General features: G+C 40.9%; 1 protein-coding gene across 4 annotated transcripts; it reads left to right on the forward strand.

The window, feature by feature from the left end:
* The first annotated feature begins 295 nt into the window (after positions 1–295).
* Positions 296–26,696, forward strand: stim1a (stromal interaction molecule 1a). Of its 4 annotated transcripts, XM_084351316.1 has the most exons (14): positions 296–478; positions 1,213–1,345; positions 4,958–5,088; positions 7,615–7,729; positions 9,101–9,212; positions 10,204–10,319; positions 13,670–13,847; positions 19,121–19,298; positions 20,363–20,530; positions 20,783–20,883; positions 21,340–21,608; positions 22,434–22,514; positions 23,103–23,517; positions 23,939–26,696. In XM_084351316.1, exons 2-14 carry the CDS (start codon positions 1,225–1,227, stop codon positions 24,450–24,452), a joined length of 2,499 nt encoding a protein of 832 aa, XP_084207442.1. In that variant the 5' UTR covers positions 296–478; positions 1,213–1,224; the 3' UTR covers positions 24,453–26,696. The 4 variants fall into 4 exon arrangements, with proteins under 4 accessions (XP_084207442.1, XP_084207439.1, XP_084207440.1 ...); XM_084351313.1 differs by lacking the exon at positions 22,434–22,514 and having other exon boundaries at positions 297–478; positions 21,340–21,569; XM_084351314.1 differs by lacking the exon at positions 22,434–22,514 and having other exon boundaries at positions 301–478; positions 21,340–21,569; positions 23,103–23,166.
* The last annotated feature ends 981 nt before the right edge of the window (positions 26,697–27,677 follow it).

Consider the following 27,677-nt stretch of genomic DNA (forward strand, 5'->3'; position numbering starts at 1 on the left):
CAATTTTTTTTTACTCACATCTGTGCTTTTACTTCTTTTGTATGCTGAAAAGGCCTATTATTGCCCCGCCATAATGCCAGGTGGGCCTCAGTATTGTAGAAGTAAGGTTGAATTGGTGTAATTGTCCTTTAACAGATCTACAGGCTCCTGTGGCCCAATGTAATGGCTTAAACAATCCGCTAGATGGCACACTGCAGCAGTCAGTGTAAACGTGATATCCAGTATGGCCTCCAGACATTAGGGGGCGACATTGCGGGTGATGAGCAGGCACTCGGTGGTGTAGAAGAAGACGAGCCCAGTGTCTGTCCACATTCTGCGGCTTTTTCGGTTCAGTCTCGGTCGGGGGTGAAACACCGAGACCTCTTTTTTTTTAGCAGGAGGTGGAGTTCGCTGTGCTTCAACTCCAGGTGACCAGGCGTCTGCTGCAATGTTAACACAGAGCTGAAACTACACACCTGCCGGCTCTGATACATGACAGGTAACTTTATTTTTGTGCTATTTAACTAACACGACCATATAGCCTAGCTAAAACTACAGTTGCTCCTCATTAACGCCCCTTGCGTGACTTGCGGTGTCTTGTGGTCAAGCTAAACACCAACGGTGGCTAATGTACGTGTGTACAAAATGCAGCAAGTCGACAGCGACATAAACTAAAAAAAAAAAACACGGAAGCGAGAGTGAGAGCGCTCTGTAATGTTAACCCCCTCTTTGTTGGATATTTCACTTCATTTCCTAGTTAGCCGAGGTGTTAAGCTAGCTAGTCGGGGCTTGTCTTGACACCCAACCACCAGACGCCGACGGACCAGGCTGCTCTCACTTTTCATAATCTTATTATTTTTCTCCTTTTAAGTGACATGTGTTTGCAAACACGCCGTCAAGAGCCCCCAGCTAAACTGACAAATTAAGGTTTAAGGGCTTCCTTAGCGAAAGCCAGGTATTAGCAAGCTAACGAGTGTATTCGTTCATTCATTCAGGAAGAAGAGACACTTGAGAAGTGATAGCATGTGTGTGCAGTTACTGCAGGGGATATTTTATGTAACTAACTGTATTTCTTGGCGTATTCACTAAGCCGACTACTGCCGTTTTCTCACATGATTTAAGAGACAAAGTAGCCACATTGTTTAAATGGTGCCTAACCCAGACATAAATACTGCATTCTCGTTCTGCTAAAATTGTCAGAATTTTGAAAGGAGTCTGGTGTCTTTTTTCCAGTACACACCAGTCATGGAGTTCAACAAATTGGTGACCGTGTGGATATTTTGCTTGTGTCTCGTCGGAGAAAGTTGGTCTGACAAACCAAGTTCCCCCACACCAGACAGCCAGGTTGTTGAAAATGGAGTATCAGGTGAGTCATTAACCGTGGCATTAATTTGTTGCAGCATCCTCAATGGTCTTATTTTATCCACAAAGCTGACACACACTATAGATTGGCAGTTAGTGTATTGGTGTTCATGCCACATCTTTGTGATTTGTGCAGGCACTATATGTAGCTGCGCTGAGAATAGTCCGGCTGGCATTCTCCATTAAGCCCTGTCCTCCAGCTCAGATCAAGCCTGCAAGTTAAACACGAGGTAATTGATCTAATGGTTAGTGGAGCGAATGAGGAAGGGCGTAAGTAGTTTCTGCAGTAATCACGGCTCCAGACTTACTTTTCACAATGGTTGCACTGGTGCGCCTGATTGTTTCCTTTAGGTGTACCAGGACATAATTTGGATGTACCTATCGACACATTTTAACTTAATTTTCAAACACATTATTTAAATGATTGTAAATAGGAGTAAAGCATATACAATACATTTTTTTTTTGTTTGTTTGTTTTTTCATTTATATCCTAACACACTCAACAAGAAATTGCAACAACTTGAATTATCTATATTTCAGGTGCACTGGTGTGACCAATGAAAATGTTCAATCACACCCTGGAGCTCCTAAAAATAGGATGTTAAACTATTTACAACAAGTCATAAAATCAAAAGTTGGCCAATAATACATTTATGTAATCATAAAATTGTTAAATGCACATTACTACAGAGGACTACTTATCCATATTTTGTTGATGCTCACATCTTGGACTTTCACTTCTTATAATTTGCGTCACCCAGAATATTCTTATCTATGTAACCTAATGTATCATGTATGCCAAAGGCAACATGGGCCTCGCACAACATGTCAAATGAGTTTAACAAGCTCCTCTTGTGGAGTTACAAATCTTAAGAGAAGAGGTCCCTTATTACCGTGATAATGTCTTTCCTCAGTCCATGAAGTAATTTCACATGAATGATGGCAGTGGTTTTGTTTGTTAAGCAGAACTTAAGACTACTAAACAGATTGTAAACTATAAAACCAGACTCTAGAAAAGTATAAGCCAGTTATGACATACTATGACTCAGGTTTTTTTATAGTGCGCTAGTGTAAGAATTTCAATCTGTTTACAAAAAGCATAACTGTCGTACATATTTACATTTGGAAATATTTCAGCCAGTATACCTTGAGCAACAACTTGCCAAACACCCAACACAACACACTTGCTCGGTTGTGCTCTTTGCTTGCACTATTGAACAGAGTAGTCAAACAGGAATTGTTGCGACATTGTCCAAGTTACTCACACACATTTTGCGCTTGAAGCACATTTTTACTGACATGTGCCACATGTCCCAACAGTCCCAAGAGGCCACAGTGTGGGAAAGAGTTCATTCTCTACAGTGATTTTCAAATCTTGACAGGTATTCTGAATGGCGATAGGACATAGTAACCACAGCAGTTATAAAGTGACAAAGCTATGGAGCGTGTTCTTCATCTAGATGCAGGCACACTAAATGAACTTACGTAACATGAGCTCTTAAAAAAGGCAGCCTGACTGGTATGTAAATATCTTATCTTGTGTCTCCGGAGGTTTGCAAGCCAAATGAGAAAGAAAGCCAGGTTGGCTGTATGAGTGTTGCAGGTGGTAGGTTTTCACCAGGGTAACTGTCTCTTTGTTTTAACATGCTGCATGTGAATGAGTGAGAGTAAGTGCCTTTGTGGTATGTGGCTATGCAGGTTCTCTGAAGCTGAATGCTTGCATACTGTGGCTCAAAAATTTACTTTTCACAGCGCGGAAGTTTGTGCATCTGGGCTTCCTACTTCTGGTTTTGGCGGTTTTGTGCAGAGAAATATAAGGCACATTTTGCTGGCTACAAACCATTTATAAACTCACATTCATGGACACGGTGACTTTTGCAGAGATTAATCTGCAACATGGTTTACTTTCTGTTTTCTCTCTATAACTGCTGAGCCAACCTGTCATAACATGGGCTTCTGGGAATAAAGAAAATATGGATTGGCGGGATAAGTTTATCGGTGGGAAGGGGCATTACGCTGTGAATGCCAGCAAAAAACAAACCAAATGCAGGAAGTACACTATTGTGTGGGTGACAGTAATTAATGATGAAGCGTTATCAACTGAGCAATATGCAGCCTGAGCTTGGCCATTTGTGAAAGGGGAAGTGAGTTTGATTTTTGTGTACTCCATATTGTTGTAAGGATGATGTAAGCAGTCTGCAAATTCATTCAACTAAAGTTTTAAACCAAAAGGTACCCATCTCATTGCCAACTCAAGCAGACTAAGGATTTTAATTTAAAAAATAAAATAAAGTCTTTTGATCAGAAATGTTCAATCAAAATTCTTTAATCCAGCAGCACATTCTTATTGGCAAAAGCCAAGCCTAGGAAGAGTAAACGTCTTCGTGTGGGTGAGCAAGGCCAACCTCTCCCTCACTGTCACCTTCTTCTTTTGTGGTTATAGCGCAGTAAAATAAAGCATGCTGTGTTTGACATATGCTTCTTATATAACTTAATTTAACCAGGAAAAGGCCTCACTGTGATAGAAAAATTACAAATTAGCAAGACTGTCCGGGGTAAGATAGCATCAGCACATAGAACATAGAGGTTATATAAGACTGGCTTGAATAAAATATGTACTTCTGAAGGATTCAGGGACAGTGTTCTTGTGAATTTACTTCAAATGTGCTGCTCTAACTTAAAAGTCACATTTAAACTTACTGTTGGCATGTTACAGGTAGCCTGTCATGCCCTTTCACACAACTCCTGGGTGTCTGCATTCATGCCAAACAAGGTTTCCTCTCAGCGGGAGGTGCAGCATTATCTCTGATCTGTTTCAGAGGATTTCTAATCCCTCAGGAAGGAGAGGGAACACAGAGGGTAGACGGGCTTCACCAGATAACTGAGACACTGCAAAATTACATGATCATTTTTTAATGAAAACATGCATTTATCTACAATTCACTGTAGAGTCCTTACACACTGCATTATTGAGGCCTGACAGTCAAAATGCCGAATACAGTTGAATCTTAACAACATTTAAACTAGTTTTCTCACATTAATGAGAACTGGGGACTCCAAAAGGATAATAGATTTAAAAATAATTGTTTAAAGCTGTTTCGCCTTGTGTCGTGGCCTGTTTTTGGTCAACACAGTAGGTCTGACAGTCATGGTATCTGGCTTCTTCTTGGTAACATCCCCACATTGAAAGCCTTACATAAACAAGGCTTTGTCTGAAGATAAGTGAACTGCAAAATTCCTTAGCTGAACAAGAGCAAGAGGGCGAGTTAATCCAACCGGGGACTTTGCATTCTGCCGTTCCTGTTAAAAGCACTAAAGGTTAAAAGCCATGAACTTTAGTGACCATCACAGGATTAGTTGGAATCCAAAAACATGAACGTCAACATGCTATGGATTTTTGTCTTATCACATAGCAACAGGAAGGATCATCACTAGGATTTCCTTCAGACATCTTTTGAACAGCAAGTTTTTGGTGTTTTTGTTTAGTTCTGCATAATTGTGGTGGTAGTAGTAGTAGTAGTAGTAGTAGTAGAGGAAATGTGAATGTTGACCCGTGACTTTCAAAGTTCCCTCTTAACATCATCTTGATATGTTATGTTATATGTTTCTCCATCAGATTTGTGTCGCATTGATGTGCCACTATGCAAGGACGAGAACAGCATTATCAGCTATGAGGCTATCCGTAACATCCACAAGCAGATGGACGATGATGCAAACGGCAATGTAGACGTGGCAGAGACAGATGGGGTAAGTATCAGCCTGAAAAAAGTGACCAACAGGAGCTGATGCTGGGAAAGTGAAAGTGGGGATAGTCTGGTTGGTACAGTCACAAAAGTGGTCTTCATTTAGTCTGAAGAGGCCTACATGTATCATTATTGTAACCCTCCGTCATCTGACTCGTCATAGGATTTCCTGCTAAGATCAGTTAATCATAGCCCTGTAATGACCTTAACTGACTTGGAGTAGCCGGAGGATTTGTTCTGTTTGCACTTCGGTGCCTTCTTAAGTTGTTTTTGTCAAATAATTAACCTAATTCACATTAAGTCTGCTTGTATCTGGCATGCATGTTGTAGGCGTTGATGTTGCTTCATTTGTGCAAACACATTGTCAAAATGAACAAAGATGTGAAGTCATTAGTGTAATTTAATGTGTTTTGTAATTTTGAAGTGCATGAAGAGTAGTGTTAGCTGTATACAGTTTGTATTGAAAAGAAAAGCAGCCATTTCATGCTCATCAAAGGTCAAAGCTGTTGCTTCTCAGACATCACTGGTGCCGTAAAGACACTGCCTCTAGTCCATTTAGCTAACATCCTGAGTCCTAGTCTAAACTACAGGCAGTGGCCTTAAGGAGGCCTCCTTTGGTGCCTCATTTCAGCCTGATTCAGTCCGTGACATGTGGTTTAGGCAAGACCAAAGCAGAGGCAGCGTCATCGCTGCAGTCATCTTTGCTTTTAGAAGAGGCACTTGGCATGCAAATACCCCCAAGGCAGAGAATCAAGTGCAGTTCAGAGAGCTCTAACATCTGTAGTGGCTTTGAGCCGAAGAATAAAAAGCTCAAAACGATTAAGTGCACTTCAAGACAGTAGTCCGGCTTCCTGTTATCATACAGTAATTAAATAAAGGGGATAGTTGATTTCTTTATGAAGATCAAAGTCTGCATCTGGCTTTTAGGAATAAGATCCAGGCCCTGGCCACATGAAACAGGTCCTGCTAATTTTCCAGTGAGTGTGTTTTGAGGAGCGTGATATTTCACCTGCAGTAGAGACCAGCTCTCTACCCTGTAGTGAAATCCTCCCACACAAATCTATCAAGAAAGAAAGGCATCATGACTTATTACTGTCTTCCACCCATGTTGCATGAGTTGGCTTTTGTGGGAGTGTTTTTTAAGATCCTGGTGACTGAGTTAGCCTACAGTATAATGGGAAACCGGTAGTGTGGTTCCAGTGGCCAGTAGTTGACCACTACCACTCCACTGGGGGCGAGGTTGGAATACAGAGTGTGTCATGTATAATATGCAGTGTTTTTATTTTCATACCAAGATGCCAAAAAGACCCAGAGATGGTTCAGAAAATAATATCTTTGGCTGAAATACCACAATGTCTATTATGTCCAACTTGAAGCAAGGGAGATAGAGATATACTTAAAGGAAAAGTTCAGCATTTTCAGAAATGCGCTGATGTGTTTTGTTGCAGTGAGTTAGATGACAAGATTTAAACCACGCTCGTATTTGTCCAGTAAATATAAGGCTACAGCCAGCAGCCAGTTAGCTTAGCTTCTGTAAACGGAAATAGGCTAGCTTGGCTCTGTGCAAGGATAACCAAGTCCGTCTACCAGCATCTGTAAAGCTCATTAACACGTTATGTCTTGTTTGTTGAATTCGTACGAACCAAAATGTAAAATTAAATGTTGGAAGTTTTACTTGGAGTTATGTGCCACTGGTTGCAACCTCACAGTGACAGTAAGACTTGAGGTGGTATTACTTAATGTTGATAACATGACAAGTTGCGGCAAGACTCTCACCAAAAACATAAATAAGTGGATTTCCCAAAATGTTGAATTATTGCTTTTGCATTTTTAAATTATTTTAAGAAGATAACAAGAACATAACGCAATCATCATGACAGCCGATTAGTTAGCTATAACTCGTGACCAGCTAAAATTGAAAAGCTTCAATAAGTATTTGCATCTCACACATTTGTACCACTGTTGTTTTTTCATTAACATAACGGTCTAGGTTTTTTTGCATGCTTGTGTTATATTGTAGAAAAACTGTCAACGCAAGTGAGGAGGAAGTATGATGCTGCTCCACGCCATAAAATAGTTTGTGAGAAATAGGCATTGTTTTTCAGGTCTTGTATGGTTGAGATATTTATAGCATTTTATGTTCCTTTCACACTGAGTAAAGCAAATACACACACAAGCCAAACAAATTGCATTTTGTTCTTTTATGGTGGTGATAAAGACAACAGTAGTGAAATGGGTCACAGTGCTCATGATAAATCAAAACCTCTCAACGGCTAATTTCCAACACCAAATGTGGTCATTGTCTTCCTGCTGTTCATACATTTTATTTATTCAACCTCCACTATGACTTTATTGTTTTAACGTGGGCACAGTATTTAATTCTCTATTTAGGTGAAAGGACAACTTGTACCTTGCATCATTGGAGATAAAAATGCACTTTTCTAATAGAAAATTGGTAAAATTTGTGTAAGATCATGTTGTGCAGGATAGATTCTCTGTAACCACTACACACATCCTTGTCATCCTTCAGTTCCTGAGGGAAGATCTAAACTACAATGACCCCAAGGCCAAGCATAACAGCTTCCATGGGGATGACCAGTTCATCAGTGTGGAGGACTTGTGGAACGCGTGGAAGGGATCTGAAGGTACTTTTTCCCCTGAAGGCAGGCTGTGACTGCACAAACAGGCCCTTCTTTCAGCTCTGTTTGTATTTATGAGAGTTGTAGTCTGTGAATCTTGTTCAGCACACTATGTTTCACATTGATAAGCTCCGCCAATACTGAGTGTTTGAAACTGTGCTGATAATTGTTATTTGTAACAAACCACTCCATGTGACTTTGTTGGCCTGGACATCAGTGTTTTAAATAGCCAGTAAATTAGAGTCTTTGTACTGAAAGTGTGTGTCGCACTTTACCCCAGCTTGACCTTTTCACTTACTCAACAAAGGAGCCCGGCAGTTGATCAGCTGGCTTGTCAAGCAAAGTGCAGCCTGGTTATCAGCTGCAGCCAGTGGCACAGGAGACATCTTTTGACCCTGTCAGCACTAAATTCACACGCTCACTCTCACCTCCTTGTTCCTATCTGTTTAACTTGGCTATCGTGTCCTCATTGAGAGTACTTGTCATGTACTGTGCTGTATCTGGCACTCATGTCTCTTCACACCCTTTCCACTGGCTGCCTTTCTCCCCCTTTTTCGCACGTAGTGCTGACTTACCCTGCATAGCAGTTTCTTGACAGTGCTCTGGAGGTTTTAAGCCAGGAAGCTGGGTTTTTGTTGAAGAGAGCAACACATTAACAAAGACGGCCCACATTGTTGACTGTCTGCCAGGAGTTGGGGTGCCGATTTTCCTTCCCCAGTTATTGCTGTTGGCAAGCCGATATATGTTATGCCATAGGATACCTCATAGATCATTCAGAGTGTGAAAGCATATGATCGTGTGTCAAGCTGTACATACAGTGGAGCTAAAAGCATTACGATAGTGACACAGTGTTGTTGTCTTAGCTCTGCATGTTGGGTTTAAATGAAACACACAACTATGATCAATGGGCTCAGACTTAATGTCCATTTCAGATGAACCATGTAGGTAGAAAGTGCTGATCATGGGATAGACAGTATTTCTACTGCAGCCATCTGGGTTTTCTGCCTTCTGTTTTTACTTAAAGTGAAACACATGGTCAGTTATATTGAGGTCAGCTGACTGCTTGCTAGGCCCCAAGAATAACTTCTGAATGACCTCTTTCTGATTGTTTAGGATTAGTGTTTTACTGCATTGTTCTTAAATGAGCTGAAATGAACACCAACAAACACTGGTAAAGATTAAACTCGGCTGTGTAACCACATTGTCACTGTTTTTATTTCAAAACAAGTTTGTTGGATAAGAACAAAACAATGGAAAACACATCTGACTGCATTGAATGAAATGGAAACGTAGCCTTATCAGTACTGAATTGCATATATAAATTGAATAAGAATTGATGAGTGCTGTAACTGTTTTATTTTTTCGTCTTCCCCTCAGTGTATAATTGGACAGTGGATGAGGTGGTGGAATGGCTCATCACTTATGTGGAACTGCCACAATATGTGGAAGCATTTCGCAAGATGAATTTTAATGGGAGTGCCATGCCAAGGTAAGAGATGTCATAACTGTATCATCGTCTCAAAGCTGAAAACTGTACTCGATCTATGGAAAATGTGTCTCCTTAGCTTTTACTTTATTAAAATACTTAGATGGTATAAAAATGGTATACTTTAATGAAAGTTATTAGGCTCAAGCTACAGAGTTTACACAAGATAACAATAGCTGTGTTTTGATTGACTTATTTCTTTATGCACTTTTTGAAATATCTCATTCGAAAAGTCATAATTAGAAAAAATAGATAAATCTTTCCTCAATTTCCCCAAAACAGTTTTTATGCTTTCTTGAGATGATTTAGCTTTTTTCAACAAGGAGTTAATGCACTTAATGGGAGGAGAAAACATCTTTTTCAGCAAAGTTCTGACGTAGTGATTATTTAACTCACATCACTGATCAGCTGTTTACACTCAAAGAGACAAACATTTGTCCCTGGTCCTCCTCTTCCCAGATATTCACATAATATTTCCTATACCTGGACTAATGCCCACAGGACTGGTTTTGTTTCTTCTCTAAAGAAACCTCATAACCTCTAAATTGAGTTTTATTGGTGGTTGGCGATCAACTGGTTTTGTTTACAGTTCACAAACTCGACTTCTTCTCCTCTGTTTATTTCAGCCATGCATAACATAGTCTATACCACAATCTGTGGATAAAAGTACGCTTCATATAACCTAGTTTATTGTACAAATAATTGATGCAACCTATTTGGTTCCAGGTATTAAAACCCACTCACATTACCCACTCTATAAGGCATTACATTTCCTCTTCTGATCAGTCAGTGTCAGTTTTATTTCAGTCATTGTAGCCTTCTGCTATTTGGCTTCAATAAAAAACCAACCAGTCCACACATTTGTCAAAATAGCATGATGAGTCTATCAAATAACCGTTAGTGTTTTAAATCTGATTTATTTAGGGGTCGCATTACAGCCTTTGCTCTTCCTTCCTTATTCATTCACTATGACTGTGTGTCTGTTCTCTCTCAGGTTGGCCATAAAGAACACCACTCTGACACTCTCTATTCTGAAGATTCTGGATCGCAGCCATGTGCAAAAGTTGCAGCTCAAATCTTTGGACACCGTACTGTTTGGAGCGCCTCTGAGTACGTGACCTTCTTTTTTAATTTCTGTACTCTCATTCATAAAACCTCAATGAGACTTTAAAACCTTGACTAGAAATGTGAAGGAAGTTTCTGTTTCATTACCTCTCATTTTTGGCTATGTAATTATAGCAGGATATCTCAAAAACTATCTCCAGAAATATCAGTCAAACTTGGCTGATGTTGAACTAGTTGCATAATTCACTAAAGCGAGGAGGAAGTAATCTGTAATTGTGCTTCCAAATAATATGCCTTGCTTTCTCTGTAATTGTGTTGAAAGTTTATTGCTTGCTCAGATCTTTTCGCCCAACCAGTTCACTTGAATAAAGCTGGTTGCCAGAGAGGCAAAAAACATCTTCCAAATGACTAAATCAACACTTCCTGGAACTCCCTCACAGGAAAAAACAGAACTGATTCTCTTGAATTTTTATAATATTACACTGAAACCTCTGTAGGATGGTGTGAATTAACAGCCTACCACCATCACTAACATCCTGACCATGTTGTCTGCTACTCTGATTTTCCATCAGTACTTTGTCCCTGTGAAATGTTGTCATCAGGTGTCATTTCCTTTTTTTTAAAATGTATTTCGTCAGTTACTCATCTACTCACTGTTGACTGTTTTAGTTGGCCCATATTTGGTATTTAGGGTGAATCCTGTATCAGTTTCAAGGATGGAGGAAGTGAATTGAGTGTGAGACACACTGCTCTGTATTCCAGACACACCCCTCTGCGTACTGAGACAAATAAACACACCACTCATCCTCTCCTTCTCCTTCTCAAGTGTCCCTGCACCACTTCTGTATCTACAGATCTTAATCCTTCAGGTTCTGCTCTCTCTTTTTGTCTCTCCTTCAGGGTGGATGGGTGTATTGATGGGGTGTGTTTCAGCTGTCATACCTCTTGGCAGTACTTTATATTTTTTTTACGTAATCTGTGTTGACATGTTCCCAGGCTGACCGCCAAAATTCCTGAAAAACACGTTTGTCGTTAAAAGCTTAGCCAGAGTGTGACAGCGGAGTACTGACATTTTGCATTACTAAGCTTAGAAAGTCAGGAAAATTCTGGAGTTGGTGTCCAAATATTAAGAGTTTACACAAAATATTATTGGCTTTTTGAAGTGCAAGGATGCATACTTGCAAGCAGAGAGCAGCTAAGTGTTACTTCTTTAGTAAGCATGAAGAAAGCATGTAATGAACCTTCTTAGAAAGCAGGCTTTTGCATCTAAAGGAAGTGTGGAGGTCTGTGTCTGGCATGTGCCATTGTGGATGTGTTTTGCCAGAGTCGCACCCTGAGGAAGACATTAGTAAGCGCTGTCTGGCTTTGACAGCCTCTCAAAGAGTCCTACTAGTAGTCAGATTGATGTATAGCAGCAGCATTTTAAGACACATCTCACAATAGGTTTGTCCTAATCTGGTGGGCAGTTGTATAATAATTAACTCAGGCACATTTAGGCTGCAGTATTAATAGTTTTGTGGTTAATTAAATGTCACTTCATGCTGTCTTGTTTTTGTATGTGAAAGGCAGTGAATGTGTTGTTTACTCAGGTCTAAGTCAATTACTCCTTACATAATAATGTCAGCAGTGCAAACTGGGTTTCCTGTTCAAGACAGATAGTGTTGACAGGGCAGTAAAGAGTACCATGGGCACTCATTAGGGAAATGATTTTATATTATCTTAGAGATAATACACTTCCTGTTAAGCATACGTGCTCAGTCACAATGTACACCCAAGACAAATTTAGCACATGATTAAATATCATGACCTCAATTTGGGAGTTGAGCACTTGGTGGTTAAGGGGTAATTATCTGTGTATGCCAGCCTATCAAATGCAGCTGAAGCCTAGACATTTGGGCTGCACAATACTGGAATTGCTAACTTCCATACAATACCTTGAAAAATATCAATATTTGATACCCCAGCGAAAAACTGACACAAAAGGGGGCATACAATTTTAGATTCTTATTAAATGATTAATGTAACAAGGCTTGTGTACTATGTGTTAAGCACAACAGAATCTGAGTTCATTTACTTTTGGAGTAGGTGGGGCTGTAGTTATGCATGTGCCAACTTACTGTTGAGAAAAAACGCGGTTCTGGTGTATCGAGAAATGCAAAAAAAAATCAAAACAGTTTTGAATATTCAGAATTGATAAATTAATTGTGCTCTACTATATATTGTTTTTCTGTATCCAGCAGAATTGAGAAGATACTGGCGCAGTGTCCTGTAGTTTTTCTGTTTCTCACGTCCTTGACATACTTTAACACAATAGCAAGCACAGCTGGTCCAAGTTCCTTGACTCTGATGAACCTGTGTTTGTTCTGGACTTTATAAGCAAGTCTACAGGAATATATACAGTTCTCCTAACAGATTTAACACAAGCTCAAGACTTGGTGATGTGCCTGTTACCATACAGAGGGCTCATGTGAAGAGAGATGTGTGCTGTGGGGTGAAATTGTTTGGATTCACAGTGTTATTTGACTTGGCTCTGTGTCATTGGCAGCCAGTGGTGCAGGAAGACATCATAAAGAACATTAACTTTAGGTGTCATATGCTGCTGATCTTATCTAAAGAGATACAAGTCTGCATTGTCTTTCTCTCCTAATTTTACTTCCTTTTTGTCTCATTCCAGGAAGTAGAGGTCATGTTTTTGACATCTCTTTCCCGCTCACCCGTTTGCAGGTTTTGCAAGAAAAACTTGCCTCATCTTGTTGCGTGCAAGGCTGAAACTCAGGCTGTTTGTCTACCGCTGCATGACAGTGCTCTTCTGAGTCGTCAAATGAAACCTTTATTAAACCCAAATTTGATTCTAGATCCAATTTAAGATGGCCTTTCCAAAAGTTCAACTTGAAAGTGAATCTAATGTTAGGCTTCTTACAAACGAGATGGCTGCTTTTTTAGCTGCTGTGGCTTTTAATAGAAATGAATGACCATGACTCATTTTTAGTTATTCAGAAAAATAGCTGCTAGGATTTGATCGATAGCACCTCATGTGAACCAAAACGTTAGAGTTGCTGTGGTTTGGTTTTCTGTGCACGTATGTTAGCATTGGTTACCTGACTGAAATAGTCCGTGTTAAGCTGGCTTTATCGTGGTCTTCTGCACTCAGCCCCTCACCGCAACCTGTACTTGTGCTACTGACTGTCCTATAAGTGTCACCCCACAACACTTGCAGTATGACTGGGCTATGTTCCATCACAAGCTTCACACCACATCTATGTGAAGCTTGGTCTTATGACGCAGCTTAATGTTAGGGTTTTGATATATGTCGCCTGGCTCATTGTATTGGTCTATCTAGTGATTTTTGTTTTTACCTTGTGTGACCTGTCTTCATTGTTTTTTCTCTCTCTTAGTGAATAGACATAACCACTTGAAGGACTTCATGCTGGTCGTGTCAATAGTCATAGGCATGGGTGGCTGCTGGTTTGCCTACATCCAGAACCGCTACTCTAAGGACCACATGAAGAAGATGATGAAAGACCTGGAGGGCCTGCAGAGAGCTGAACAGAGTCTGCATGACCTGCAACAGAAGTGAGGGTTTTTCCCACCACCCACACAACAGACTATTGTATTCTGCAAGTACTGTATTGTGCACACATCATCCATTTTCCATTTCCACATAAAACAAACTTTAAATTAGATCTTTTGAACATCAAAGAAATGCAAAGGCAGCTTTGAACATGACTTCAAGCTCAAGACTATTTTGATAATGAAGTATCACCCTTAAAACTAACATCAGCCAGTGTTGCTGCTAACATGATTTGAGTTGCGTGAGTTACACATCCTAAATTATTGAGTGTTAGCCTCAAACATTTACTGAATAGGGATAAAACCTCAGACGTTGTTCTCTTTCCCTGATGCTGCAATATTCCACTTTGAACTTAAATGTGTAAAATTGATTACTACCAACAAAGAATATTCTTACCGACTAACGGTTAAAGTTTGAGTCCTAAAAACAGCCATTACCTCCTTTTTATACATTTTTCTCACACATGGACACAACAAAAACGTCAGTGAGTTCGGATGGGCTGTTTGAACAGTTGGAATTCAAGCCAGTTTGACAACTCTCTACAATGTGCCAATTAGGAGGTGTCATTTTTAACGCACTAGGCCATGTTTAGTTCGAAGCTTCGGCATCTGAGTGAATAGTCAGCTGCAACACAGCATTGCATTTTTAAAGCTAACTGAAATGTGCAATGTTTCCAGTCAGTATGCACTTTAAAGTACATTTCCACGCAGACTTTTGAAAGGAAAGAAACCAAACACCAAAGTAGAAATGCATTTTAGGTTGGTGGTCAATCCATTTCAAACTTTATTCTCAACTGTATGGATAAAGGCAGCAAACTTTGCTTTGAGCAATGTTGACCAAAGTCATAGATATGGATATGACAGGATTGCTATTTCATATTGTTGGTAGCATTTTACTGCAGTTATACAGACTCTGTTGGTAAGGAGATGCCTTATTTCTCATTTTAGCAGTCAGTATTCTTTTCAGGCCTTGTGTGTGATCATACAGTTAGGTTTGCCTCTGCATGTTTACAGTGTTGGAGTTCAGGGATTTGGAGGTGGTTTCTTACCTGCTACACCTCCCCCTGGGCATCTTGCCTTGCTTTACTGCAGGAAATGAACCAGTGCTGATGTTTTGAATGTTTGGTAGATTTGTCCCAAAAATGAATGATTGGACGACCTCTGAGCCTTGCAGTTTTCCCCAAAACTACACCTGCACCTTTAATAATGGGTAGACATTTTAATCAGAAGATTTTTTTTATGCCTGAATAAACAAAATAAACAAACATAAACAAATGATTTCATAGTTTATACTTGGCAGACCCTGCTACCTTTCTGAGACCGATGGTAAAGAAAAGCCAAAGTAGAAGCTGAATTGGAAAGTGTTTAATCTCTGGGGATGCCATGTTTTGTTTTGTTAGATTAAATACCAGCAATAGTCTGTCATGTTTGCTGGCCAGAGTACAGAGCAGTGACGGGTGTTGACACATGACTGCTTGACATTCCTGTCTTGATGCTTGTGGTGATTAATCAAGGGGAGATGATTTGTTGTAGGCAACAAAACTTTGATTTTACTACCCTTAGTACCCACATAAGTTGCTCTTTGTATCAGCTGGCTGTTTTGGAGACGCATGTTTTTGAAACTTGAGTCGATATTCTTTGATGATCATCAAATAGACCAAAACCACAAGACTTAGGTTGGTTTCTTGTTGTTTGTCAGCCTTTGGTTCTAGTTTTCTAAAGAGTGACAGCTTTCTCTTGCACTGTCGCTTGTCCGTCATGACTTCTGTGTATGCATGTTTTCTGTGATGTATATGGGGTGTATTTCTTCATTGGAGCGGTACAATAAGGTAATGGAAAGTATTGTGGGATTCGCCTGTTGAATGCCAACCATAAGAGCTATTGACTGCTCCAGTGGGGACAAACCATTGAGGTCAAACTCCGTTCCTCTGATAGACTGCCAGGTCAGCGTGTGTGTTGCCTCTGTGGCTTTATAGTTTGATCAGCTGTGAAAACACACCTGCCACTGCCAACTTTGAATTCGGCTCCGACATTTCATTTCTTGCTTCAACTAATTGCTTGCACTCATTCCTCTTGTGCAGATTAAACCACAGAGCTTTGGGTAAATCTTAAAGGCCCACAGGTGCAGACATGATTCATATGTTCTGCAGTAGGGCTGTGTGAAACTCTCATATCCCGACACAGGTCATTTCAGGTACAGATAATGATGCAAATTACGATATGGCACATTTTCTTCTTTTTCACATTTTTTCAAATTTGGACACATGACACATTCAATATAAATACATTTGGAAAAACAGCGAACGCTATGCTGCAGCAGCAGGGGCATGGCTGTAGCGCTCTGGCTCCTTGGCTCTGCAGACTGAAGCTGGGCTCACACGTGATCCATCTCGCTTGATCTCATGGGTAAGCAGACATAAAAAGATAGGTAACGCGTTACAGGGAGAATAAAAAACAAAAGTAGAAAGTTAATTGAGTCTGGAGGAGTGGGGAGACACAGTCAACACAGGTTTTCTATTCTTCAGTGAGATGTGGAGGTGAGATTTTCTGTCAACAGTAGTATCCTAGTTACTGTTAGCCTCAAGGGATAGAACTTTTATCGTTGCTTGGCAGAACCGTCAGCTGCTCCAGAGGGCACTGTTGTAATCAATCAGATTTTAATTTGTAAATATCAAACATGTTTGATTTTAACGGCGCGGTCCCGGTCAGTCTGTGAGCAGTTCAGGAGGCTTAAGACTGGATCTGTAAACCCCTCACATTGTTAGATAATCTGTGCCAAACAGCATGGTTTGAATGGAACTAGTGTGACAAAATTGGAAATGTCCCTGTTCTGTGTCATGTACTCCCTCCATGTAGTTTGTTTTGCATTCATGCAAATATTCTGCCTGCATCCATGTTGTGCAGAAGAACACAAGGTATCGTCCAAATGAGGGAAAATACGGCTTTAAAGTTATTTGCAACACAGTAAAATAACAAAAGCGCATAATATGATGACGCATGATCATTTTTATTGTCATATTGCACAGCCCTATTCTGCAGATACCCAAATTTACCATAGCTGATTGTAAAACCTTGTATGTGGCTTGTTTGAGACAGTGCTGTGCTGCTTCACCTTGACTAGTGCAGACTTTGTTATATTCATTCAGCCCTACAGTCTAATTTATCGACAATTCAGTACTGTTGTGCAACACCATTTAAATCTGATCTGTGGTGGGTAAGAGCTCAGAGAAAGGACACGCAAACTAAGTGTCTTGTGTCTGTGTCTCATAAAGTAGAAAATGATCCATAAAGCATAATGATTTTGGAATGACTTTTCATTATACAGAGGATTTGCAGTGGATTGTCAAGACTGTTGAGCAGAAATCAGTCAGACTAGCATGTGTGTCCTCTGCCCAAAGCAGTTGACTCAGATTCTCAGGCATTTAATTTGTTAAACATTAAACTGCTCTAAATCAAACCCCCCTAAATGTGTTTCAGCCAGGACAGCAAAGCACTTTGGTTATAGGAAGGGATATTGTATCATTTTGTAGGTCAGTGTGACTAGCAACAAGAGACTAGTGGATGTTTTTGAAGCTGGGGGAGAGAGAGAGGTATGTCCTCTGTCTGTAGCCGTGCCTTTTCTTCCTGATCCCTGCTACCAGCTGCTCTCTTTCCATACCTTCAAGCAGATCCTGTGGTGGTATCAAGTAGCCTGGCCCAGGCGTGGCTTCCCTGTTGGGAGACAGCGGGAGGAGGTTTTGACTGGAGCTGGATTTCCTGGGTGCCTTTTTACAAAACTGTTTGACCCAGCCTCTGCCTCACTGGTGGGAGATGGTGTTAAGCACGACTGCTTAGCATGTCGCCGCTAGCGCTAATACACCTACATTTGGTCTCGGGTGTCGTGTGCAGACAGACATCCTGGGAAAGGTCTGGCGACAAGGACGAAGACATGTGATGGGCATTAGGAAGTTAGTTTCCCTTCCACACAAAATGAATGAGGCCAGTAAGATAATATGAGTGTACAAAAACTTTTGGAGTATAATTTACCTTCTCTTGTAAAGTCTGCAGGGACACGGTCTGCATCCTGTGAGCTCTGCAATGCAGGTCAGATGAAACAGCATTTGGCGTCTTCTCTCTGGGCATTGCAGCTCTGTCGGTGCTTTCGAATCTTAGCTAGAGAATGGTAGAGGTCAGGGCCGAAAGCAATAGCGGGACTGCCCACCACCCACATTTTCCATAGCTGGCTCTGTGGATCACCTTTCATTTCTCTGCTCTTTCTGATGTTGTGTTTTGCCTGACAGAAGGACAGTGCTTCTCCCTAGTGACTGAAATACAGTACTGCTTCCTGCCCTTCAATGTCTAGAGGCTAAAACAGGATGTTTTTGTTGTATCATAAGCCTCAGTTCAGCATATTTGGACATGGGAATTCAGCAGATTACAGTATCCTAAAATAATTTCTAAGAACAAATAATTATGTCATGGGTGACAAGCCCCTCTTTTAAAAGTAGACTTTGTTTAAGAGGCTAGTCTAAAAATATCCCACGTACGAACACACATGTTCTGGATCCTACAGGAGTGTTGGGTGCAACACTGTACTCTTCTAGAGTTACACTCTGGCAGCTGTTCCCATTCTTGGCTCTGCTCTCTCTGATGTCAGTTTATTGTGAGCTGCCTAGCAGCTGACCATAACTGTTCCCTTTCTATATGTTAGCCATTGTTTCCGGTCATGCTTGGCTGATGCAAGTCCTGAATTCCACACATACATGGCCCTCACATGCGTACACGTCATTCCTAGCCACAGAAAATGACACCGTTACCTACTATGTTATATGTATTTGTTTTACCGTATGAAGCAGCCACTGATGTCTCACTTTTAGACAAATTTAAATTAGAAATAATCGTATCTCTTTGGCTGAATCCAAATGTACGGACTTCACCGCTCCTAGAGACTTGCGCACCTTTTGGGCGCACTGATGGGAAGTCTGTGTGTGAGGAGAGGCTAAAAGCACAATTCTTCTAGTCCACAAAGGCCCTCAATTGGACTTTCTGCAGTTTTTAGCAGCAGCCAGGCAAGTTCCATGAAATCACGGGACTTATTTTATTAAAATGTTTTTTGAATCATGTAGGCCAGAAATAATGTTCAGCCACATGATGATACAGAGATATGTGGAAGTGTTAGCTATAGAGGTAATCATTTTATTATATTAGTCTTTCATGATGACAGTAAACAGGTCACAGTATGTACGACTGAAGTCCAAGGGGGTGGACATGTTGATTCAACCTTTGTTCCTTCTCAGGCTGCAGATCGCCCAAGAGGAGCACCGTACTGTCGAAGTGGAGAAGGTGAACCTAGAGCAGAAGCTGAGGGATGAGATCAACGCAGCCAAGCAGGAGGCCCAACGACTGAGGGAGCTACGTGAAGGCACAGAGAATGAACTGAGTCGCCAGAAGTACGCTGAAGAAGAGCTGGAACAGGTACCTGCAAAATGATTCATGTGATTTAAAGATGGAGCAAATGGTGTTAATGAACTTGTGAGGTGACAACTGCTCAGTATGCTTAGGTCCATCAGATTCACACTGGCTATAGTATAAATACACCCACTGAAGTCTTTGTCCATTAGGAATTTGGCAGGAAGAGCACAACACAGCCCACACAAGTAAGCAGAACACATGAGTAATTGTTTGAAGGACTATCACAGTGATCTAATTCAGCCACTTTGGTCACAGTTTTTTTCTTCATTCAGAAACGGTCTTAAATAGGAAACATGCAAAGCTTTCAGATTCTGTATACGCTTTGAGTTTTATGTTGTCTGTGGCGAGGCCTGTCGCCTCTTGCTTTCACACACACACACACACACTTCTGTTGAGTTCACACTACAGGACAAATCAGCGCTAGATCACCATGTGTGAGCTGTGTAGCCAATGACTCCCAGACGCCCATAAGATAACAAGCAGGCCAAATATCCGGTCATGTCAGGGACGGGTCAAGGAGCCATGTAACGAGCTGCAGCCAGTGAGAGCAGAGAGTCCTAGTTTGTATCAGAATACATGACAAGCTTTTCAGTATTTGCAACCTCTTTGTCCTTGCTGAATCACAATACTAGCAGGCAGATACATTTTCATTATGTCAGTATTGCATCATTTCCTGTGTCACTTCAAACAAGTGTTTTTGTAACAAAATGTACTTTGGAGAGGAGACAAACTTGTCGGATATTCCCCCGGCGACTCCATGTCGTTGATCAGTCATGTGGTCTGCAAACCACAACAACTTTTTCACAATTACAGAAAGACAAAGTGTTGTTGGGAATAGGTTGATCTGATGACTTTGAAAGGCAGGTCATGTGACCAAGGCGTCACACTGTCCTCAACTATAAACATGGTTTTAAGTTGTATTTGAATTTCAGACATTGTGGAATTTACACATCATGTGGGTTTTTATCAAACTGTGTGACAGTTTACAGCAATTAAGGAAATCATTTTCTCGATGTGTTCTATTTTTATGTGTTCATTTGTCTCCTAATGTTTGACATGTGTCGCAGGTTCGCATGGCGTTGAAGAAAGCAGAGAAAGAGTTGGAGTCACGGAGTAGCTGGTCCCCTCCAGAGTCTCTCCAGAAGTGGCTGCAGCTCACCCACGAGGTGGAAGTGCAGTACTACAACATCAAGAAACAAAATGCTGAACGGCAACTCCTGGTGGCCAAAGAAGGAGTAAGCATGCCAAAACCATAAGGGGAATGTCATCCATGCCATACCATTCCAGGGAGTAGTTAACTACTTGAATTGCTTTGCAAATATGAACATAGCTAAACTAACAGCAAGCAACTGCAATGTTTAGTCAAACTCCTAGTTTAATGACATGTAGTTCACTACTCCCCAACACTGAAGCAGCCTCATTAAGAAATCCCAATCATGGCCTTGTGAAACAAGCAGAGATAAATGTTTGGTCATCTGCTTTCACAGGCAGAGAAGATAAAGAAAAAGAGGAACACTCTCTTCGGGACCTTCCATGTGGCTCACAGCTCCTCCCTGGATGATGTGGATCACAAAATACTGGCAGCAAAGTAAGTCTGAAATTGTACTGGTGGTATACATATTACCGAATTTTAGAAAACTTTTTTAAGCAGCATTTTCATTCTCTATTTAAAATAACAGATTTTTGGCCTCACTCAGACAGGATTAACATCACAAGGGGATAAGGAAATTAGATATTCTCTGTGCTTCTCAGTAATTTGAATTAAGTTACAGGACAACTTTTTCTGAAAATAAGAGGATAATTGCTACTTTAAATATAACCAGCGATTGGGGTGAAAATTACATTAATACATGTTCCTGACTAAATTAAAAACACTGAGCAGCACAAGGTTAAATATCACCCAATTTCCCCAAGAGAAATAAAGCCAGTCCTCTGCTTACTTCAGATTTGGAACTTCATACAGTGTTAATAATTAGTTTCTCCTCTTTGACTCATTTCTCTTTATTTCTCATTTCTTCTTCTACTTTCTCATCATCTTTCATAGACAAGCCCTGGGTGAGGTGACGGCTGCTCTGCGGGAGAGGCTCCATCGCTGGCAGCAGATCGAGATCCTCACAGGTTTTACCATCGTCAACAACCCAGGTCTCCCTTCTCTGGCCTCATCCCTCAACCTCGACCCCACCTTCATGGGCGGCAGAGCTACACCTCAGCACTTCATCATGTCTGACGATATGGACGACATGGACGAGGATATCGTGCCTGGAACTCTGCAATGTAAGGGTTCATCCGAATCTGTCGGCAGTTCTGTGGGGAGTATCAAACGAACTTCTAAACCCTCCAAGACCCTGCTGGGCAAATCCAAAAATCAGCCCACATGAGAATTTGGACCTTTCAAGCTACATTTACCTGAATTTGTCCTTGTGGCCTCCCTGGTGTTGTAGGTAGTGAGGGTCACTTGTCTGTGATTGATTGTGTTGTTTTACATTTGTATAATGTGTATCATGTAAATTCACACAATTGTCTTGTTATTTTACACACAATTCCAGATGAATGCCTTTTTTGTTAATTGTTCTCATTCTGGACAAACGTGTTTTACTTGACTCGATTATGGAGACTGAAGACTCCTGTGACTTTCCTCTGGAAATTTAACTGTCAAGAAAAATATACTTCTTAATGAGAACAAGTCCTTGTGCTGACGTATTTGTAGTGGTGGTGTCCTGATATGTGCTACAGACTTTTTTTGAATCTGCTTTTGGTCAAACAGCTGCAGCCAAAGGAAACATTTTACAGGCCATCAGTGCTCAATTTAAATTCTTATTTAGGTTGAATATGAGACAAAACTACTCTTATTTTCATGACAGTATTCTGGTGTAAACAAATCTCACACATTTGTATCTCATTGAGAAAAGCAGCAAAACTCTGATCATAATTCTTTGCCCTCATCTTGTTATGGGCTCTACATTCAACTTGACACACATTAGGTTCGGGTTTGACTAACTGCAGGCAAAAGCTCCGGCTGCAATAGTGAGTAAGTCTTTTAATCAACATTAATTGCACTCCCTATTTCACTCCCCTCTCTCCCCTCCACCACCTCTCTGGCACTTGGCTTCCACTGCTGTCTCATTGGCCAAACTACAGATGGCACCCGACTGTTGGAACGGCGAGCCAGTGACCTGTGGTCCGTGGGTTCAGACTGTCAGCCCATGTGGAAATATCCTGGTTGGCCATTTATCCATGCCCCAGTTCAGCCCTTAGTTTGACATCCCCGTCTCTCTCTCCTTGACTCAAAGCCACACAGTTATAATACCTTTTTAATCAGACAATGTGCTGCAGATGGACACAGCTGAAAGGGAAAAACTACTCCATGCTGCGTTCATCATGACCACCCTTGACCTCTCCTTAGAAGTTGCTTGCTTGCCACATTTACTCTCTCCTCTAAATCTTGTCACGACCCAGTGCACCCTGCTTTCTTCCCCGAGTGATTTGTCACTTACTTTTATTGAAAATGGGCTAATATATTTATGGTAGTTGGTAACCCAATCACCGTTTTGTCCTTATGTTTGAAATTATTTCCTTTTTAAGAGGAGAGATAAAACAGGAGCGCTGGGATTTTTTCACGTGGTTTACAGGCTAAATTAGTAAATGTGATTTGACTGAGACTTAATAAGATTCATAGTTTTAAGTCAGTTAAAGTAGTTAAGAGAAATGTATCCCAGCACCTGAGTATCTTTCCACTAATCCCCCTGTCCGTCACACTTTATTTCCTGATTGTTGGTTGTTGATAATGCTGTTGTCTTGTGCCCACAGCTCCCAGTATGATGTCCCTGCGCCAACGCCACATTGACCCCCAGCTGGCCATGGGCTCTCAGAGGTTGGTAGAGAGCTGCCTGTTGGCTGGACAGCAGGGCGAGGGAACCCCATACCCGTCCAGGTCTAGGGCTACCCTCAGACAGTCCCGCAGCCAGTCGTTCGGGCAGCTCGAGTGTCTCCCTCTGCCTCCTCTTTTCTCGGCTGTGTCGCACCCCTCCATCATCTGTGCCTCCAGCCTAAGCCCTCAGTCCCTGTCCTCTTTGTCCTCCTCTTCCTCCTGCTTACCCAGCGCTAAGGTTGCCCCTCATTCCTCCCATTTATTTCATGCTTCTTTCCAGCCCATGGATCCCATTCCTGATTTCACCTCCTCAGATGTCTCCAAAGCACACTCCTCATGCAGCGACAGCTTTGGGTACTTTTTTCCAGTTTTCCATACACACCGCATGTGCGAGGGTGTTTTTTTGTTTTTTTTCAACCTGCTGTCATTTCCTTTTTTTAACAAAGGTATCGTTGCATAGATACCTTCGTCTGTACATCATTTTCTTCTCTTCAAGTCCATTTTAGTTTGTTATGCTTTCACGACATTGCACCTGATGCGGCATCACGGAAACTTTGCATTCGCTGTTTCTCAACCTGTGTTCCCGGTGTTCTTAGCCTGCTCGACTAACAAGTGTGGAGTTCCAGTGTCCAGGCTGTGCCCAGCGTGTCCATGGCTTTTGCAGGCATAGTGTAGATTAACCCCAGCATGCAGTGCTTCAACTTTAAACTATCTTGATTTATTTCTATTTTTCTTGTTTCCTCAGACTTGTTTTTTTTTTTTTCCCCCGTCACAGGGACCTAAATCGCTCTGACTCCGACTCCTCCCTGTCCCTCTCACAAGTTGGTGATCGTCTAGCTGCCTTCAGCTCCAAAGGCCACCTAATCAAGCCCACCTCTCTCATGCACGGCCTCTCCGGTCGTGCGGATGACGCCATCTCACTGCATGCTCACACCCCCAACGGAGGGAACCGCCTTCATGAGATCAGTCCTACAGAGGTCAGCCCCGACAGCCCCATACTCATGAAGAACGTATACGGCATGGAGAAGTCGCCCAGCCTGGGAGAGATCAACAGCCTGTCAGAGTCGTCCCGCTCCCTCAGCCCCAATTCCACTGAACCTGACACGCCGTCACCTACTGGAGGAGGGCAGCCAGGGGCCGTTGGGCTAAAGGGCAGCACCCGCATCCCGCAGCTGTCCTCCAAGAAGAGCCCTCTGGAGGAGGACAGTGGCTCAACAGGAGAAGACACAGATTCCACTGCCAGCCGCAAGAAACACACCTTCAAGATCTTTAAGAAACAGAGGAAATAAGGGCTATATGAACTACTGGCTGTCAAAGCTGTTTGACTGTATTCCTCTGGTCTGTTTTTGAAAAAAGGTTTTGGGGTTCTTTAATGGTGAAATGATGGCACAAGTTGTTGCCTTTGCGTCTATTTGTAGGTACGACACCTATTCTGAGAAACTGGACTGTAGGAGCAACCAGCTGTTCAGTTTTATCTGCTTCTTTGGTCAATGTTGAATATGTGGGGAATGGGTAGGTTTGTATATTGGAATGTAAAGTATTATTTATTCTGCAGGAAATTGTGCCAGTCTCAAAGGGAAATGTGTCTCCCAGTTGGTTTTTTCTTTCTTGTTCTACGATCTATAACATTTTTGCATGTCTTCACTTTTGTTTGACTGATATTCGAATGCTCTTAGTGTTTGCTTGGTTCTTGTCGTTAACCTGCTTAGTCAACACTTGATGTTTCTTTTATTACTACCTAACCACCTAGCCTACAAATCCAAAGTGAATGCACACTCCCTTTTTTCACTGCGTACTTTGTTTTTATTGAAGGTTACAAGTTTTTCTGTCTTTTGTTGTCTTCTTCTTGATAGAGCAAATGACACATTCAGAGGCTCGGACTACTATATTGGTGACTCAGTTCACTGTCAAAAAAAATGACATTTGAACACAGCAATTGTAGCTACTTGGTTGGATTTAAAAAATATTTGGTTAAAAAATTGTATACAAATGATTTATCTCCCCACAAAAACACTCAATGACCCATTAAATTGCAGCATCAAACCTTTTGCTTTATTCTAAGAAATATTGTTGAGTGCATGTGAGCATGAGAGGGTGAGAGAGAGAAGTGCTTTGCTTTAAAACAATGGCAACAAGTTAAACAAGTGTTTTAAGATTCTCGCTTATGTAGGTATCCATTCCTTATAAGGAGGAAATGTTACCAAACACATAATTATGAAAATGTTGAACATAACAGACAGCGTGGAAAATAAGTTTTTTCTGTGTATTTAATAAAAAAAAAAAGAGGGTACACTTTGAAAGTGTGCCGTAAATACCATATAAAGCAACATATTTATCAAAGAACTTTAAACATTTTTATTCAAGTACTCAACTATGTTTTGTTTTTGAAGATTATGCTCTTAAAAAACAGGACATTGGATAACCGAGATCCAACACTTTCCACTGATCATAAACTTGCAAGTTTATCTTGGATTTTGTCTCCTGCTATCCTCAGTCTTCTTGTTTCTGTGTTAATGTATATTTAGGTGGAAAATAAAAACTTCACAGCAGTTTGTCAGTGAGAGATGGGTGCTGGTAAGGGCTATAGTTATAAGGCAAAGGTACTTTGCTCTGTATAAGATTTCAAGATGTAACCACTTTGTAATCCGCCTTTTTACGGAAGATTTAGCTCAACAAGTAATGGAAGCAGAAGACCAATCATGTTAAAGTGCCAAATCGCTATTTCTGTCAGAGGCCTTTGTGTTTGTAGTGTGTTTGAGCCCCTTTTACTCAGAACACAAAACCACTTGATGAATATACAGTCCGTAATGTATATCCTGGTTTACACGCTGAATGTCTAAGGGTTATTGAAACGGTGTCCTCAGTGCAGTATGTTTACATTTGTTACAGATAAGTACTCCGATTACCACCACAGAGAACACGGTGCCAGTTTTAATATGACGGCTTCATATGAGCACAGAACTATGCATCAGTAGTTGTAGGTGATTACTAAAGTAGAAGGGACATTTAGGGCGTTCCTGACTAATGAACAACCAAAAAGTGCTGCAAAAGACACAGTCGGCCTCCCCCAGCCTCATAATGTAACAGGTGGTTTGGATGTAAAGACATGTTTAAATATTTTACTTTAGAAACCAGTTTAAAAAATATATATATCAATTTCCTACTGGTACTTTTTTAAAGTGTCATTTGTACCTCTTTTGCACGACAGAGCAGTAAGTGGATTATGCCATCAGAACGTGTGACTGTATGTGTGACTGAGTGTGTGTGTCTGTCTGTCCGCTCCCAGTATAATGCACTGTAATGTTGATGCATGTCAACTGCTGTAATGAAACCTATATTGGGTTCAAAGAGTGGTGCAGCTTACGCTCTTTACTCCCCTCCCTATCTTTTCTTTCTCTTTATTTTGGGCTTCTATTTATGAATACAACAGTATATTTGTACAGAGAAAATGATAATTTTGCATCTTCTGTGATGGTCTAGACTTTTATGGCACTCCTGCATGATAGCAATAAACTATTTTGAATGAAAGATGAGCTGATTTGTTCTAGACATTGCACTGCATGCTGCACAACACCCGTTATCTGTTGAATTACAGCTTTTCTCCTTTGTTTGCACACAAATCTGGATGTAGGCACACAATCCTTTAAGAAACTCAAAGCTGATGCATCAAAAACAAAACTCCAGACTGCAAAACTCTTGAGCATTAATCGCATCATTTAGCACACTTTGTTTACCTGGAAAATAATGGCCTTCAAAATGCCACACCCTACTATTACAAAACTGGTCTTACTCACGTCTCACCTGTTCAAACTCATTTAGAATAACAACTTCATCACCCGTCAGCATAAAAGAGGTCTCAGGTGACATCTACTGTGTTAGAAAAGTGGAAAATAGAGCAGCATGGACAACAGACAAGGAGCCTTTTAAAGAAAGAAAGAGTGAGAGACTTTGACAGTATGACTCTATAATGATGGGTTGTGAGTTTCACCCAATTTAAGCTCATCACAAAGGCAAATTTGCATTGTTTTCCTTTCTGTTACAAGGTTTGTGTCGAAGCAATATATTCACAGTACCGTATTACAATATGGCAACAGACTATTCTCTATGTACCATAAAATTGCTAACTATTTTGGGACAAAAAAGTTTAAAAAAGGAGTTATAGGAACAATTTTATACATTTGAATATGTTGTGTGGCCTCATAAAGCCAAAATATACAAACTAGAATGGTGCTCAGTAGAGCACATACCTCCACCAAGGCCCATTTGTCCCCTTTTATGCTCACAGACACATACCTCTGTGTGGAAATATGTTTAAATTGATGCTCTGTAAAAGATATTCAAAGTTGTGTTTATCGTTTTGGTGGAAAGAATCACTTTTGACATGAGAGAACATAGTTTTGAATGCAGTGTTTCTTTTTTTTTTTTTTTTTTTTGCAAGATATTTATGCAGTTTTAACAAAATGTTTAACCGTTTTCAGTTTTGAGGGAAAGTGAGCCTCTGGAAAGGTGTTTTA

Source organism: Pagrus pagrus (genome assembly GCF_965226575.1).
Source record: "Pagrus pagrus genome assembly, chromosome: 4".
Lineage (NCBI taxonomy): Eukaryota > Metazoa > Chordata > Actinopteri > Spariformes > Sparidae > Pagrus > Pagrus pagrus.

Excerpts from the sequence above, each read along its gene's own strand:
- stim1a (XM_084351316.1), top strand. The coding sequence starts at position 1,225 with ATGGAGTTCAACAAATTGGTGACCGTGTGGATATTTTGCTTGTGTCTC. Across the intron at positions 5,089-7,614 it reads ACGTGGCAGAGACAGATGGG|TTCCTGAGGGAAGATCTAAA; the intron begins GTAAGTATCAGC and ends GTCATCCTTCAG. Across the intron at positions 7,730-9,100 it reads CGCGTGGAAGGGATCTGAAG|TGTATAATTGGACAGTGGAT; the intron begins GTACTTTTTCCC and ends TCTTCCCCTCAG.